At 34.6% G+C, this 17,759-nt stretch overlaps 2 protein-coding genes across 15 annotated transcripts; both read right to left on the bottom strand.

Moving 5' to 3' along the window:
* Positions 1-1,104: 1,104 nt before the first annotated feature.
* Positions 1,105-6,383, bottom strand: LOC132065365 (probable inactive purple acid phosphatase 29). The gene is made up of 4 exons (XM_059458734.1): positions 6,008-6,383; positions 3,696-4,090; positions 3,116-3,551; positions 1,105-1,470 (listed from the first exon to the last, which is right to left on the bottom strand). The coding sequence occupies exons 1-4, from the start codon at positions 6,291-6,293 to the stop codon at positions 1,436-1,438; spliced, it is 1,152 nt and encodes a 383-aa protein (XP_059314717.1). The 5' UTR covers positions 6,294-6,383; the 3' UTR covers positions 1,105-1,435.
* Positions 6,384-8,328: 1,945 nt separating this feature from the next.
* Positions 8,329-16,555, bottom strand: LOC132065364 (disease resistance protein RPV1-like). Of its 14 annotated transcripts, none has more exons than XM_059458723.1 (9): positions 16,136-16,354; positions 15,947-16,006; positions 13,250-13,900; positions 12,431-12,946; positions 11,239-12,343; positions 10,762-11,148; positions 9,769-10,665; positions 8,933-9,608; positions 8,329-8,841 (listed from the first exon to the last, which is right to left on the bottom strand). In XM_059458723.1, the coding sequence occupies exons 4-9, from the start codon at positions 12,910-12,912 to the stop codon at positions 8,738-8,740; spliced, it is 3,651 nt and encodes a 1,216-aa protein (XP_059314706.1). In that variant the 5' UTR covers positions 12,913-12,946; positions 13,250-13,900; positions 15,947-16,006; positions 16,136-16,354; the 3' UTR covers positions 8,329-8,737. The 14 variants fall into 14 exon arrangements, with proteins under 14 accessions (XP_059314706.1, XP_059314708.1, XP_059314707.1 ...); XM_059458725.1 differs by having other exon boundaries at positions 13,250-13,459; XM_059458724.1 differs by lacking the exon at positions 16,136-16,354 and having other exon boundaries at positions 13,250-13,459; positions 13,829-13,900; positions 15,947-16,117.
* Positions 16,556-17,759: the final 1,204 nt, after the last annotated feature.

Here is a 17,759-nt window from a genome sequence, read left to right as displayed (position 1 = left end):
TCGGACATAATATAAGTGCTATGACGACTAAACCTTAGTTTCAACTGATTATTATTATCTCAGATACGTTGTGTACATATATAGCCTGACGTTGATTTTGTGTTTTTCAACTTACAGGAATGTGGTCCTCGATTTACTCTCAAATTAATCAGTCTTCAACATGGTACTTTTGATACAAAGGGTGGGGAATAATGAAGGGGTTCACAAGGTAATCCATGTCGAAAAAATGATGTGTTGTTCGTATAAACTTTTTAACTGGAGCTCGTGTTTTTCCATACTTGATGAATTCTGAACTTGTTTATCCTGTTCTATTTCAGCCGGAGATGGATACAAGTCGACGGAGATTTTTCTTGTGATAATGTTGGATCTTTCTGCTATTGAAATTTCAAGCTGTTTGTATCTGAACCATGTAAAAGAAGAATATCAACTATGTGAGACAGAAGCTAACTACGAAACTATTCTTGTTGGCTGGGGTCTCTTTTGTAATGGACGATCCTACAGTAATTTATTAATTATAAATGTTGGGTATTAATCTTGGTTTTCACCATCACAAAATTTGCATGTGACCTTGAGCAACATGATGGTTAATTGACGTGAAAGCTTAATCCTTGTGAAGAAAAGTCATCTGAATGATACTTTTCTTCCCTTCCCCAGTACATTGACAACAATACTCACTTCTCATTTCGTTCAAGTGTTTTAGTTTAATTGATACGAAGTTTTAAGAAAGTAAGGGAGATTGTTCAATCTTGTGATGTTTAAATTAAACGTGTCGTGTGAGATTTCGTAATTAAACAGTTGCTCCATTTTGGAAGTGCTATTCTTTTTGCACCATACTAACCAAGGTCACAAGGTTCCTATTTCTCACGTAGTCGCAGTCAGTACAGTTTAAAGCTAATTATACGACATACTCTCTGTGATTTCACAAGTGGGGTGTACATGAACGCTACCTACCTTTGTGGAGTAGTGAAAAATGTTTTTGATAAACCTTCTGGTTTTTAGCCAATACTATAGTAATATATCTTAAAAGAACTTCATGAGATGAAAAGGTTGCCCAGTAATACCCATCAGCTAATCCCAATAAACAGAGAAAATTGCAACTGAGAATAACAGAATCGACAGCCCTCAGGTACCATATTTTTATAAATAGAATAATTGCATGAAAAAAAAAAGAAGAAAGGCAGAACATCTTTATAGTAGTACATCTCTTTGAAACACAAACTATATTATCTTTCTTCACTACATAATTGGGTCCCTATTTGAGTCTCTGACTGTGACCTGCATATATTGCTGCTCCTACATCAGCTTTAACATTACACGTTAAAGAACTTTTTACCTGAGTAAATAACCCTGATAACACGTACACAATTTTCCAGTATAAGCAAATTGAAGAAGCTTCTGCTACCAATTTGTGCTCATGCTTCAGTAATAAGACTTCTTACTGGTGGCCGATAGGCTTTTTTCTACGAGCACCTGTTAAAAGAAAATCCATTAATATTAAAAGAGAGACGTGGTCTTGGAAGATCAGATACGTACTAAATTACCTAAGGTAGTAACAACTGCTAATTGAGCTAGACATAGTATACACATTGAAACATGAAGGGAAGGGAAACAAGAGAACAATCCATGAAGAAGAAATGAGGAATATCTTCTACAAAACACAAAAAGTTTAATTGCACTTGACAGATGATTAGCTGAACATAAAAAGTAGTCTATTTACATCGTTACAACGGAGATCAAACAGGAAACTCTTGAAAAAACGACTCAACCACAGTTAATACTTTGACATTATATACACTCTGAGTCATACTCTGTGATTTGAAATCTCTTCCACACTGAACATCTCTTTTTTACTACCCAACACACGTAAGGGGTTGTTCGGTTTACCTTACCGCATTAACAGAAATAGTCCCAACATAAAATCTGGTCATACAAGAAATATAGGCACCACATAACATAATACAACGTTCACTGCTCTTATTAACTCCGCTATCATCAAAACCAACACAAAGATATGAGGGAATCTATGTATTGTATTCAACGGGATAGAATGTGTAATAACATTATGTGTATTAGCAAATGCATGCAAACGAGTAACTAGAGATATAAAAGCTCTGCCCCACATAACAATACCTGCAATATTCTTCAGCGGGTAACAATTCCTACATGATTATTCACAGTATAAGCAATTCCTGCATTATAATCCCAACATAACTAGTTCGTAAACTAAACAACCCCAGAATATATTAACATGTTAAGATACTTTGGCTTATAGACTAATCTAGCAGCTAAAATAATAGTCCTCTGATGAAAGAATGGAAAAGTTTTATTGAGGAACTAAAGCTGGGCTTATAATTTTCCAGTATAAAACAAATCATTTTGCACATTAGGGGCCTCGGTTTTCTGCATAACATCTCAATCTTTTGGGTTAATCAGACCGTATCTGACAGTTAATATTTTAAATTTATTGTGGAAAACATTAAAATCCAATAAGGATTTCCATGTACTTTAGATAATAGACAACATCAAAGCAGTTCATTCTAAAACAAGAAATTTTTCCACGGAAAACCGAATACACCATTTAATGCAGACACTGCCTCCTCTTCTCACATTAAAAATCAAGTAAGACATGCCCTAATACCAAAAGGTCGCATGGTTACTTTTAAACTAAATACTTGAATGAAGTTCTACTCTTTAATCCTTTGATACCAACTGACTAATATACCTCTATGTATCAGTTTGGAAAATTAAATACAGATAGTCGACAAGAGCATATGCAGATAGTTAGTTACTTTCATTGTTATACACATAGAGCAAGTCTTTAAAGTTATATACGGATGGTGATAGGAGCATATATGATGTCTAATGAACGCAATTTCTTCACTACACCATGCAGCATACTAAAAAATCTGATGCTCATTTTGAAATCGGAACGTAGCTCAGATGAAAGAGCAACAAACAATCAGCAACATGTCAGCACACTTCCACTGAACACCAGTCCCAAACAGTTTCACATGTATTGATCCAACTAAATTAACTAAAAAGTACCATTGGAATTATAATATAACTCGGGACAGCCCAAAGCCTGAGATGAGAAGTTACATTCTCAGAACCTTACCGGTAGAGCTCTTGCTCCAGAGCACCTGAGTATCGATGGTAGTAAGATGTTCATCATCAAGTCGCTTCCATGTTTTAATAGATTTGACAGCTCCCCACCCTCCTTTTCCTGTTTTCTCCAAAGATGTTACTACCATCCTTGCCCTCCTTGACCATCCAGCCTTCCCATAAGCGTGATATCCAAAGCCTCCAGCATAGCAAAGATTTATGTCCATCAACTTGCCGCAAAAATCATTTATGTGATCATGGCCCGCAAATACGGCCTTTACATCACCAGCTTCCACCACAGTGGTGAAGAAGCCTGAATTTATCGAAGCAGAGCCTATGCCTTCTTGTCTAACCCCAGTGAAGTTTGATGAGTCAAAGTTTGCATATTCAGGTAACGGAATATGAAAGTAAGCAAGGCCTGGAGCAGGAGCCTTCTTAGAATAAGTTCTCTGCATTTGAAAGGCTAATTGAATTAGTGTTAGTGCTCACAAGTGTGACTAATATAATATTTTTTAAACAAGTAGAGATAAGTGATCAATATAACAGCACCAAATTAAAGACTTCACACATGTTGGCAACACTAGTTGCGGTACCTTAAGCTTCTTAGAGGTGCGTTGAAACCAGAACTGTTGAGAGGGTTTAATCCAACCATAACCAGGTATGGACGGAACAGTAGAGTAATCTCCACTGTCAAGGAAATACAGATTGAGAACGGACTTATTAGCCAGCTTGGAACCCTCGATCCCATGGACTTCCAGATTATAATTCCCAAAACCATCAATATCAGGAATGTCAGGAGGATTCAACTGAGATAAAGTATTTTTCATGCCCACAATATGTTTCATCACGCCTTCCCTTGAAAGTGTAGATTCTTGGTCATGATTCCCCAATATAGCAGTCCATGGTATGTTTGAAGATATTGCAGGAGCAAAAGCAGCATTCATGGATTTTACAGCATCCTTGGCATCAAATCCAAAAATGTTGTCCCCTGCAATGGTTAAGTTGGTTAAAGAAACACTTAACTTGACACAGCCAACAAAGGCCAAAGCACAGGGAAATTTTTTTAAGCAATATTATTAAGCTGTCGTTAAGAGGAGACTTTTTCGTTGGTTGTTTATATACATTAAAACATGATAAGAATATGCTTTTTGAAGTCCTTAGATTTCAGAAAGAATTCAAAACGATGATTTGTTCTCTACATAAGGTAATGTTAGTTGCTCAATAAGTGATCTCAAACCTGCACTAAATCATATGGTCTGGAAAAAGTAATAGCATAGAGTTTCGAGTTCAAGTTTGAATGATATTTACGGATTTACTACGCAACAGCTCAACGTGCACTTTAATCCCTTACTTGCAACAAATCTTTAATCAATATAATGTACCTGGTTCTGAAATTTATAAACTTTTTGACAATAATCAAACTCAACAATAGCAAATGCGTAGAAGTGAAAAAAATCACACTCATTCCTATTCCTCGAGCAATAATAATGATGCTTAAGAAATACTTATTGACAACATTCAACACTCTAGCCTGTTTGGCCAAACTTTTGGGAAGCAAAAGTGGATTTTTTTATTATTTAAAGGCCAAAGTCATAGATGGACCCCTGAACTTATCCTGATTTTCCATCTAGACCCCCCAACTGAAATGTTGACTATCTGACATAAGATAAAATGTGCCATTTGAACCCCTTGTGCCAGCTGGGCACACGCGTGAAGCTCACTTATTTCTTAAGCATTTCAGTTGGGGGGTCTAGATGAAAAATCAGGACAAGTTCAGGGGTCCATCTATGACTTTGGCCTAAAAAGATGCTTATTTTAGAGAATTTAGGCATTTTGGTCCAGCTTTTAGGAAAATAATAAGTGTTTTTGAGTATTAGCAGAAGTTATTTTGAGAAGCTGAAAAAAGTAGCTTCTCCAATAAGCACCTTTGGAAGCTCGGCCAAAAGTACTTTTTAGAAATTACTTCTAACAAAATAACACATTTCGTATAAATAGATTTTGGAAGATCGGCCAAACAGGCTAGAATGCCGGATGCAGCACAAATCAGACATATCATGAAAATTACTACTCCCTCCATCCCAATTTAAGTGTCTTACTTTCCTTTTTGGTTTGTCTCAAAAAGAGTGTCTTTCTCTGTATTTAGTAAGTTGACAATTCAAACACCATATATGACAAGTTTAAAACCATAAGATTCAAAGTACATTTTAGTACATTGCACACATCTGTAATTAAAAATCACATGATTGAAAAGTCTCCCCATATACGTGTCCAGGCAAAGTAAAACACCTAAATCTAAAATATTACTCCAAAAAAAGTGACTTGTAATCTAAAATATCAAAGAACTACTTGCTCAATCCTCTAGAAACATCTAATAAATAAGGATAACTTAGTAAGTTATACCATGTATTTATTGTTTTTTCTTGATGAGCTTGAAATGAGCTAAAATGACACTTATTTTGGAATAGAGGGAGTAATAGTATAATACTCCCTCCGTCCCATAATAACTGTCAACTTATACAAAAAAATTTGTCCCATAATAAGCGTCACCTTAGGAAACCAAGACACAAATTGATTAGTTTTTTTCAATTCTACTCTTACATAAAAAGTGACAAGTTAAAGTAACATCTGAATGATGATTGAAGAAGCCACATAGTAACTTGATATTGTTAGATTTTCAATTCTAATCAAGAAAAAAAAAATTTAATTTTATTATATCAGGATAACTTCCCATAGCATTATTGATTTCTTAATATACGTGTTTTTGGCTAAAGGGACACTTATTATGAGATGGAGGGAGTATTACTTGATAAAAGTGACACGTAATTAAGTCCGTTTACGTGGGAACGCAACGTCAAATGTGCACACAGTAACACGACAAAATCAAAGGAATAGAGAGAATTCATACCGGTAAAAACAATGAGATGAGGTTTCTCTTTGTGAATCATACGTATAATAAAATCAGTTGTATTCAGATCCGAACACGTGGACATCTGGTCAGGTAACACATCCTCACACGGTGTTGTTTTTCCATCTCCATAGTGCATATCTGCAACCTGCAATATCCTAAACTCACCATTTTTAACGTCAAATCTCAGCTTTGTGAGTGGATTAGATGCTTTACTTAGTTGTAATAATGAGCTGAGAATAATGAGTATTAGGAATAGTTTTATTGACTTGGAAGAATTCTCCATAGCTATAAACTATAATCAAAGAAAGAAATGAAATGAAGTGTGAAGAGAGAGGGTCCAATAATTGACGAACTATAGTTCTTGTGGTGGAGCTATAATTAATAAGGATATAGTAGTATCATTTTGTCTAGTTAATAAATACTTGATCACAACATGTTTTTTTGTCGGATTCTGCGTGACTGACTAGGCTAATTTACAGATAGTTGACTGACTTTAAATTAGGGAAAGTTTTAGGTTAAATTATTTTTAAATATAGAAATATTTTATTTTTTTGGGACAAAATAAAAAAAGGTGTATCAGATAAATTGAGATAGATGGAGTAAAAAATTTCGGTTCGGTAATTTTGGATTTTAGTTTAAAAATAATACTCTCTTCGGATAAAAAAATGTCCACTTATCCTTATTTTTGTTCAAAAAGAGTGTTTACTTATCAAATCAAAAAACAATTAATCTTGTTTTTTCAAATTGCCCTTGTTAAATGATCAAATTTCAATACCTATTTAATTAGGGGTAATTTAGTCAAATTATCTATTTTTTCTCTCTAGGAGTTAGTATTTTTTTAAGGGTGTGCAAAGGACAAATGGAGACTCTTTTTTTTTTTTTTTTTTTTTATCCGGAGGGAGTATATCATTGTTATACCTAATTAATTCAGTATGATTTAATATTTTTAAGTTCGATTTTAGTGTTTTGCAGTATAGTAAATTGGTAACTTTATCCGACTTAAATATACATATACTCTTATATTAGAAAAATATGACTTCAGCTTTTAAAATGTCTCAATTTGATTATAATAACATCATAAATATTCAAAAGATAATACAAGAAGAACAAGAAATGACATGAAATGTAAAATCAGAGAGGGTACAATAATAATGACGAAGTAGTTGTCAATAATAACAACGAAGTGGTTGTTCTGACTGACGCTAATTAAATGCTTAGTGTTCGTTTGGTACGCCGACAAAATCATTCCGATATTATAATTTTAAAATTATAATTTTGGGATTAATTTATCTCATTTGAAAAGTAGGATAAAATAATTTCAAAATTAATGAAATAAGGTAGGATATCTCATCTTTAACTATGTACTTTATTTTATACTTTATTTAGCAGAAAGTATAAGTTTATTCTGAAATAATTTTATACCTTCAATCAAATATGATATAAAATTAATTTCAAAATTAGTGCTGAATATCCCATCTTATTTTACTCATGTTAATAAATAAATGATCACGAGAAGACCAGATACTCACGGCTTCTTTGGGATTCCTTGGAATTATCTTATCCTCATTCTCAAATTCTCAGTCTTGTCAGTACGCTCGTGCTGAACTAGAAAATGATTTGATTTTTATATTCAAGTCCTTGAATATAGTTTTATTCTTTTCAGCAGTAGTATCTAAAAATCTTTTAGAGTGGCGTGACAATGAATTGGTTAAACACATAGATAATTATTTGAAGTTTTCAAAAAGATTTATTTGAACACTTACAATAAAAAGTACTGTATATCCTATTGAACACTGGACCCGTTTGGCCACAAGAATTATTCACCTTTTTTTGGGATTTTTTTTTCATTTTTTTCCAGAATCATCATTTGGCCATGAAAATTTCAAATACAACTTGAAATTGTATTCCGAAATTTGAAAAAGAAAAAAAAATTTGTTTTTCAAGTTTTTCACAACCAAAACAACTACATTTCAACAACAAAATACAATTTCAAAAATTATGGCCAAACACAACTCAACTCCAAAATTTCAAAAAAAGTGAAAAAGTTTTTGATTTCTATGGCCAAATGCCTACTTAATATTAGTCGAAAATATATATAGAAGTTCTCCAAGTCTCACACTAATCTCTATTTCGGCCATAATATAAGTGCTATGACGACTAAACCTTAGTTTCAACTCGTTATAATCTCAGATACTAGATGTCCACACTCTCCCCTATAATACTTTTTAACGCAACCTCCTTTCAATGTTCTCTAGTTACAATAGAGAAGAACTAGAGAAGTTAATGTTTTACCTTCTTTTTCTTGTTCTTCGGAGAGGAGTAATGAAACTAAGCTTGAACATTCCTTTCCCTTTCTGGATTAACAGCAAAAACCAAATACACAGGAAATCATCTGAAAATCTATGGAGTGTTCAAAGAACGACAAATGAAAGATAAACTTTCTGGAGAGAAAAAATCGAAAGATAAAGTAGAAGAAATAATTACACTGCGAGAAAGATATTTCAAGACAATTAGAAACTTTCTCTTGCGTGATCAAATATTTGAGAAAATTTGTTGCTAGGATTGTCTCTTTCACACATAATTGGTGTCTAAACCTCTAGCCAGAAGATATACGTTGTGTACCTAATAAGATAGGCATCAGAATCTCTATCACCTAATAGTTTATCAATCATGCAATAACCAACTGAACCAATATTCAAGATTGCCTCACCCTCCACTGGTTACCAGTTACCAAGGCCATTCTACGTCATCTTCTAGTTCCGCTAAGGCAGCCTCCTCAGCATATTTCTCATGGTAGATATCAATATCACTATCATCTTCTTTTCCTGCATCTTCATGAAATCAGGTAGTAATCAGTAACAAGAAAGATAAGTAGGATTATGGGTAACAGAAAGCTTATAAACCTTACACCTTACTACTTACTCTGCACAAAATCTTCGAATAATTTTTGGTACAAAATCAACCTCATTGCTGCTTGTTTCCTTTGGTGTCCATTAAACAAAAAGTAGTCTGGGTGAGAAAAGCAGTAATGATTCCATGCTAGCTGATACAGAGGCATATAACTTTCCATGACACAGTCTCCAGATACATAAGCACTAGGATCATTACTGTTAATTGCTAGCTCGTTTGAATCACCACTTGATGCTCGGGATAGATCTGTTTCTAGTGTGTCAAACTCAAGGTTAACTCCAAAATCTTTCATCTGAAAAGTATAACTCCAACCTATTATTGAGACATTAATCTCATCACCAGCTTCTAGATACTTCCCCAATTTCCAGTGGCATAAAAATGTCAAGTTTTCATTAGGTCCTGGAATGCCTATGAATGTTGGGGCGTAAATCCATTTGACATCCTTGGACACATTATTCAGTTTGATGAAGAAGGAATACCAGTTCCTGAGTTGGTTTTCACCCCAGCATCGAGATTTCTGGTGATTGGAACGTGAATATACAACGCATATATTAAGTCCTATAATCTTTGTATTAGTATGAGAATCCACTTTCAGAGTCAATAAGCTTTCTTCACCCTTCCTTCTGTACCAACTTGGGATCTCACTTCCAGGAAAATAAGTGCTGAAGATGCCAAACTCATAGAGTCCCTAAGGGAAAAAGAAGTATTTAGCATGAAAAATTAGCCATAGGAGTATTCTCCTTCCCTTTTTTTTTTTTTTTTAACATTTGTTGTTAATTGTAGGGGTGGTATTAGTAGAAAAGAAAGCTTACAAGACAGACAAAAATCATTTGACAGACAAAGCTTACCTGCACTGAATATATCCTTTTTGTGTTGGTAAGCCTGTTAAATAGTTCCACATCTGTATTTTGTATATCATCCAGGTTGAGATGGTTCAAAGTGTTTACCATTTCCTCTTTGAAATTACTTATCGGCTCCAGCTTGAACAGTCCAGGAATCTCAGTTAGTTTCTCACTGCCTCTAACATCCAAGAATAGTGTATGAGTCTCCAATAGATTTGTAACTCTTTCTAGTGATGTGCATTCTGTAGCCTTCAGCTTGATGAGCCTTGAAGGAAGATTGGGTAGCGATTGGAGGCTTGGGCATGCGTCTAGCCAAAGGTCCTGAAGCATACTCAGATTTGTGATACTCTGTGGAAGGTTAGAAATCAGGTTTCCACTTAAATTCAGGTGTCGTAATGAGAAAAGGTTGTTAACACCAAGTGACAAAGCATCATCTGTTAGCTTGCATTTTGCCAGACTTAAGCTAACCAGGGAACTTGATAAAGAATATAATGAAAAGTTGCCACAATCTGGGGATTTTCTTAATTTTGATGACCAAGATTGCCAGAGTGCAACCCATGATTTCTTGTGATCGTAGTTAATTTCATCTGCATGGAGGGTTTTCAATGATTCCAGCTTTCCTAGATCAATTGTTGATAGAGCAAGTCCAGAACAGCCAGAAATGATGAGTGTTTCCAAGGACTTGAGCTTACAAAAGCTTCTTGGAAGATTCGTCAGATTCTTGCAGTCTCTTAGGTTCAAGAGAACAAGTGCCTCGAGTTCTCCAATCGATTCATCAATATGGAACAATCTTATGCAATCCTTCAACATGAGTTTTTCCAGATTAGGAAGCCCAGAAAAATCAGGAGTTCTTCTTAGGAAATGGGAATGACTGAGATTGAAAATTTTTAATGACTTAAGCATCTGCAATAGCCAATAAATAACAAGTACATCAGGTCTATTAAACATATTAGTGAACTTTCGTACTGTTAATGCTAAAACTGAAAATAACATATTTACCCTAGTTCCCTCCCAGGCTTGTTGCAATCTGCTCCTCCTCATATCAAGAGCAACCAGGTTTTCCAAAGGAAAATCCTTTGGAATGGACTTCAAAAAAAATCCACGCCAATGGAGGAATTTTAAACTCTTAGGAAACCATCTGTAGCTACCAGTGAATGTTGTTTCTGTAAGCTGTAGAATTCTCAGTTTCTGCATTCTTGAAAATGAATCAATTTCAAACTGTACACCATTTGAAGTTCCTGAAAAAACATTTCTGAACAGCTCGACAGCAGCTAAACTCTGTTGCCTTTGTGAGTTAATATTATTTCCATTGAAATTTTGTCTGATGTATTTCACTTCCTTCAGCATCCGGATGTCAAGAACTAGACCTTGGATTCTTTCAGTACCCTGAAGAAAAATGACAAATCATACATTGAGGCACATAGATTATAGATATGGATGATTGTGGTTTCAAAATCAAAGAGTCAGATTTCTTACCGTTTTCCCCAGCAATATGTCAAAGGCATCTTTGTGTTTCCAAATTCTGCTTCGTTTCCTAGGCTCCCAAGGGGATTCTTCCCGAATAATTCCTCTTCCCATGTCTTGAAGTAATTGATGCACCATCAGTTTGTTATGGTCAATCGCTAATAGGCATCTGTCAACAAGAATCTGAATTCCAACTACTGAAAAGAACCCACACCCATCAAGTATGGTTACTGCATAATCTTTGTCCTTACCAGCAAAGAAACAGACAATATCAAGGAATAGGTTCTGAACATTATCATCTGGTAGACATTCATAACTTATCCTTAGTTTTTCAAGGATTTTACTGTCTGGAATAGCTTTCAATTTCCTTAATGCACTTTCCCAAACCTCTATACTTGTATCACCAAGAGAGGAACCCAAAACTTTAAGAGCTAACGGAATTCCTTTACAATGATGTACAACATCTATTGTAAGATCCATATACTCTAAAGGGGGGCTTTCTTCACCAAATGCATGCCAACAGAACAATTGAAATGATTCTTTGGCATCCAAAGCCTTTAGCTTATACATCCTACATCTACATGCTTCAGTAGAAGTTAATAAATGGCCATTTCTTGTTGTTATGATAATTTTGCTACCTGGATAAAACCATTGCCTCATACCAAGTACAGCATTTAGTTGATCTATGTTGTCTATGTCATCAAGAACAAGGAGGACTCTTTTGCAGCTGATGACTTCTTGAATCTTGATGGCCCCTTCACTGACATTGTATATCTTTTCAACATTTTTCCCAAGAATATTTGAAAGAAGTTGTCTTTGCAGACGAGCTAAACCATCGTACTTTTCTAAAACTTTTCTCACGTCTGCAAGGAAGCCGCTGCCTTCAAATCTATCAAAATTCAGGTTATAAGCTGTTTTGGCTATTGTGGTTTTGCCAATTCCTCCCATACCATGTATTGCCAGAATATCTACACTAGTTGATCCCTCTTGTAACCACAAATCAATGTCCTTGACTCGAGTATCTATTCCAATTGGGTGGGGAGCAACACTTAACATAGTGCGCCTCAATTTTCCTGCAACCACCTTGACAATTTCTTGTATAAACCTCGACTCATACCTGAAAATTATTCGATGACATGTTGCTGCTTACAATTTAGTGACAAGAATTGAATGGCGTAAACAGAAAAGTTGTGAAAAAGATTACCCATCAGCTTGATTCTGTAAGACCATTCCTCCCAAATCAGCAACTTCTCTTAAAGCAGCCCTCCATTGTTCCACCTTCTCCATCCATTTCTTTCTCCTTTCATCATTCTCTGTTTTATATCTCTCTTCATACCTAAAGAAAGCTTCTTCAAAGCTCCCTTTCTGCTTCCTCACATCTGATGGATCCACAACATAAAACACAGGCAGAAGAAAATGCCCAAAAGCTCTCTTGCTTTCAAGCATATGGATGAGATCATCAAGACATCTCTGAGAAGAAGCATAGTCTTTTGAAATGACAACTATAAGAACTCTGGATTCTTGAATTGCTTTCTGCAGCTTTTTCTCTTCTTCCTTAAGCTCTTCATCAGGCCTGAATGAGGGGATACCAGCATTTAACAAGGCTGTATGAAGATGATCTCCAAAGGTCTTGCTTATTTCCTTGCTTCTGAAACTTAAATATGCTTGATGAACAAACTGAGACATCTTCTTCTTTGATCAAGTCTGATTGAACTATGTCCTTGAAGTGAAGAAAAGCAATGGAGTACATGAGCTACTTAACAGTCAAAATTAATCAAGTTAAATATTCTGTCTTGAAGTTCCAGTCTGTCCTTTTTCTTTAACTAGTCCATTTTGGTAATAACTACTATTAAGTTAAACCAAGTGGGACTTATTTCCGTCCTTGGTGGATTGATGTCTATTAGAAAACTAGATGGTTGGTGCCCGTGCAAGGCAGGGGCCTATGCCCGACAATAATTGTTTCTGTTATTTATACAGCTATAAGATTATAAAAGATGTTCGACACCAAGAAGATGTTTTGAACCTTCATTTATATACAGGCCTTGAGGAATAAAGTTGTACAAGATATCCAAAAGGTTATGAAATATCCACCATGTGGAGTTCGAGCATTTGCACATAGTTCACTTGCTTCATGCATCCCTTTTGAAAGTCTAGTATTCCGTAAACTTCTAGCGTCACAAATCTTCTTTTGCGATTGTATTTGACAAAATATCAGAACATGCTGTTACAGAATCTAAGCAAACATCAAAGAAGCAAATTCAAAACGTTATAATTGGACAAACCATCAAATACTAATCGAGTTCTAATTCAACGCTCTATTCTATGTAGAACTCCCAAAATATTAGAACCGCAGAAAGCACAAACATGTAGCTTATTGGTTTTAGCATCCAAATCCCTATTTTCCTAAAGATTTGGGGGGGAAACGAACGGTAGCATCAATTTTTAGCATAAAGACTACGTTGTTACAAACAAGAGATTATAGCAAAATACATAAAAATGTATTGTGTTCATAGTTCCCAAAAGTACACCGCGTGACATAAAATTGTATCGAAATTTAAAAAAAAAAAAAGTCTAAACAAAAGAAACAACAATATCGATTTACCTTTAGTATCTATTTTCTAGACAAACTTCTCCTTGCTTTTACCCTGCGAACTTTGTTGCCAAATCTAAATGACTAAGCAGAGATAAATGTTTAGTAATAACATCCAATTAGACCTGTTAGTTACTATGTTCGTATGACAACCTAATGTATAGGAGCTTCATGATTGTTTAACCCAAAAAGAATCATAACAAAGCCGAATGGCTGGATGATGGTTCTATATTCTAAAGGTACAATGACCACCCTTTTGGCCTATGTTTCCTCCCTTGTCCTGCCTTAAGAAGAAGTCCTTATATAATTTGTCAATATTCACCATACATAATTGGGAAGGGGAGTGGAGACCAAGACAGACAGATGATACCTTCCTATATCTCCTATTATTCAAACTAACACAAAGAAAGCATGGGAGTTGTTCAAAGTGTTGCAGTAAGAGACTCACGGAGAAGATGATCAACCCAAGTAGTCTAACTAACATTGACCGGAATTTACTATGATCTATATACTTCTTAGTTTCCACAACAAACAACAACTCATGGAAGTTTTCTATACCAATCGTCTAAATTTATAAGCTGGTCTTAAAAATGATACCAAATTTTATACTGTCCTTTTCTCAAGCACATCTTATACTTGCTTATACTAATTTAAGCTCTTCTATGTGAACTTTAATTTCCAAGTTACCAGTCCATGTCAATTAATTTTCTGTCAGTGATGCTCATCTTGTGCATGCAACTGCAGTATATTTACATGAAACAAGGAAACAAGGAAGTGCTTGTTATTTTGTCATCATAAAAGACCAAAGTGAATAAAAGCTTAAAAATATATTTGGTTTGTGGATCACTCGGAAAACATTTGATTATATACATTGTATAAAGAATAATTGACTAAATAATTGTATTAGTTCCAAAGAATGATTAGGAAAACGCTGCAAAATATATGAAGTTTGGTAAAATAGAAAGCACATAGCTAAAATGAGGTGCCCATATTTATCTTAAAACACAAACTTATCAATTAACTGATTAAGACTGGATCTCTTGGCTTTGATCATAACAAATGGAACAACCACGGGAAGGTACAACTTTTGCTATATTCTTTTTCCTCTTGCTGGAGTATCTACAAAAGCATCATATTTTACAGAATTTGCATAATGCGGAAATACTATCCAGGTGTAAGCCTTTCCAATCGAATTTCTGAAAGGCGGGAAATCTTAAACGGAAAAGGGCCAAATATACCCTTGTACTATCAGAAAACCTCTTGAAGTGTTCTTTCAGCAATCTCTTCGAATCATACTCTTTGATCTTCTTCCAGGCCATTTTCTTTTCTTTTTTTCACAACAACAGAAACCAAATTATTAACAGAGACTTCAAATTTATCTCGTGATGGAGAAATTTGCAAGAAAGTTGGGATCTTTACTGTAAAAAGAACCCAGAAGCTAATTCAAAGTATCTTTGCTATGTATGAAATATTTACATGTTATAACACAGGCTGAAATCTTGGGACTCAATTGCCTCTATTTATAGCTGTGATATTTCTATGAGATGGGTTTTCAGATATGGCTGCTGTGGGAAACAGTACAAAGAAAGATACAGAAAATAGAATCATATATATTAGCCTGAAGTAGTTTGTCTGCTTGAAAGATGAAATAAATTAGGGTGGTCATGGTGGCGGTAATGGTGGTGGAGGGGAAGAAAAATTTAGTGGTGGAAGAACAAATAGATGGGAGGGGTAAAATGGGTTAGGGGAGCTGAGGTGGCATCCACCTCATCAAATGTCAGTGCCACGTAGGATTGGATGGCCATCTTGGACAAACTTAACAGATGAGGGGTATATTTGAACCAATAGTACAACGGTAGGAGTATATTTAGACCCAAAGTATAAGCCTATAACAAAGGTTATATATGACCCTTTTCTGATAGTACAGGGGTATATTTGGCCCTTTTCCGAATCTTAAATCCTCTGCCTTGACACTACACCTTATTTGTTTTATTACTACTTCATCCTTGATAAATACTTAACACTTAAAATCCAATAACAGAGAGTTTCTACGAAGAGAAGTGTGCAAAGTTTCTTAAGCATAATGAAAACTATAGCATGAATAAAGGTCTTCGCCTTCTATTATCATACCTTTTTGACAAGATAGAGACCAATCTGCTGGCAAGTAATAAGGAAAATGGAACCAAATACCTACGAGACAAAGGTTGTATGAGTTAAAATCAACTCGTACTTTGTCATGTACAGAAATTGTTTAAAGCAAAGAAATCAAACAACGAAAACAAAACAATCTTTTTCAGTTTGCCTTAATAATTATACGACCTGTGATTCAACTATCACAAAGCAACTTAGTGGCAATTGGTTCTAGCTAGACCATAGCCTGACAAAGGGTTAGGTCCAATTTGGACGCCGATTTAAGAGGTGCCAAACTGACTCCATCAGCGATTTGAGATCTTCTTTTTTTTTTTCAATTAGTGAGCAACTGAAGTTCTCATTGCATAAATATACCATCTGACCTTCTTTCTGCTCCAGCGAGAAGCAGAGAAGATCATTACCCTTCAAAAATAAATGGCTGAGGTGCTAAAATAATCACACAACAATTTAAATACATATGATCGAAATCCGTTAGATGCTATGAATTTAATGAATACACTTAGACTGTTGGTCTATCATGTTAACCAATACTATGGCTAGCCATCTGCCTCCTGAGCTTCATATCTCAGAATTTCTATGATATAAACACAATTAGACAGTAAATGAGCTTCAAATCTTTCAATTGTCTGGCTCTGAAATGAAAGTTTAATTAAGTTATTACAAGACAAACCTCAAACCTTATGTTAAAATCTCAAATTACCTCATGCAACACTTGCCTGATGCAAACAAGTAACATCAAAAAACACAATAATCAACAGAGGAAAATGGACAGACTGGTGTATCTCTTTGAAGCTTGTAATTACAGATTTACCCTTCGTTGACCAGCTCTTATTGTATACTCCAGTTAATATAACTGCTTATTATCTAATCTAACATATAAATCGTTTACAAGTCACTTCATGTGGTAATAAAACTTTCCGTATTAGCTATATCTTTGCATGGTCCCCTTTTAGGCTTAATTAATACTGGAGACAATTATCAAAATAATCCCTAATGTATGCTCTCTCGATTGATTTGGTCCCTTATAGTTTTGCTTCTAATTTGCTAGTTAAACTATTTTTGTATAGTACTCCCTCCGGATAAAAAAAAAAAAAGTCATTTTTTAAATCATTTAGTGCCTATCTTTTTTCGACATATTTTCTAAAGCCCTTGTGTTCGTTTAAAAAAATATCAGAAAATACTAACTCACAGATGAAAATAGGTAATTTGACTAAACTACTCCTAATTAAATAGGCATTGAGATTTGATCATATAACACTTAATAGGGGTAAATCTGAAAAACAAGGTTAATTCTTTCTTAATTTGATAAGAAATTTATCTTCCTTGAGTGAAAACTTTTTCTCTTTTTTTGACTTTCTTAAGAAAAAAAGCTAAGAAATATCGTTTTTGAATGACTTTTTTATCAGGAGGGAGTACCTTCTTTTTACGCAAAACTTCTTGTTGAGATTTTATTTAAATATAAATAATTATTTACAAAGAGTTTTATAGAGAGAGGTGTCTTTTAGAGAAAGGATATGTCTTTTATTAAAAGAGTGCGTTGGTTATCAAATATTTTGCATATAAAAACCAATTCAACGTTACGTTGAAAAGAAATTTATCTTCCTTCTGAAAAGTAACTTTCTTCCCCCAAAAAACTCTTTTCTCTTCTACAAATCTTGCTCTTGAAAATCAGAAAAGTTGTTGCTTTCTTAAGATGGATTTTCCACTGTTTGCTCCGTGTAGATATCTAAAAGGCTTGTTATATCTTTTAAAAAGCTATTTTCTTACAATCCCATGATCATCAATCTTGCAG

Source organism: Lycium ferocissimum, chromosome 7, assembly GCF_029784015.1.
Source record: "Lycium ferocissimum isolate CSIRO_LF1 chromosome 7, AGI_CSIRO_Lferr_CH_V1, whole genome shotgun sequence".
NCBI lineage: Eukaryota > Viridiplantae > Streptophyta > Magnoliopsida > Solanales > Solanaceae > Lycium > Lycium ferocissimum.
Note: the sequence above shows the minus strand (reverse complement) of the source record. Positions and strands in the feature narration are given on the sequence as shown.

What these genes read in the sequence shown, in the direction of transcription:
- LOC132065364 (XM_059458729.1), bottom strand. Translation starts at nt 12,912, where the DNA reads ATGTCTCAGTTTGTTCATCAAGCATATTTAAGTTTCAGAAGCAAGGAA. An exon ending in TTACAGAATCAAGCTGATGG is followed by an intron (nt 12,344 to 12,430) that starts GTAATCTTTTTC and finishes AATAATTTTCAG; the next exon opens with GTATGAGTCGAGGTTTATAC. An exon ending in AAAGGATATATTCAGTGCAG is followed by an intron (nt 9,609 to 9,768) that starts GTAAGCTTTGTC and finishes TTTTTCCCTTAG; the next exon opens with GGACTCTATGAGTTTGGCAT.
- LOC132065365 (XM_059458734.1), bottom strand. Translation starts at nt 6,293, where the DNA reads ATGGAGAATTCTTCCAAGTCAATAAAACTATTCCTAATACTCATTATT. An exon ending in TCATCTCATTGTTTTTACCG is followed by an intron (nt 4,091 to 6,007) that starts GTATGAATTCTC and finishes TAACCATTGCAG; the next exon opens with GGGACAACATTTTTGGATTT. An exon ending in GCACCTCTAAGAAGCTTAAG is followed by an intron (nt 3,552 to 3,695) that starts GTACCGCAACTA and finishes TTTCAAATGCAG; the next exon opens with AGAACTTATTCTAAGAAGGC.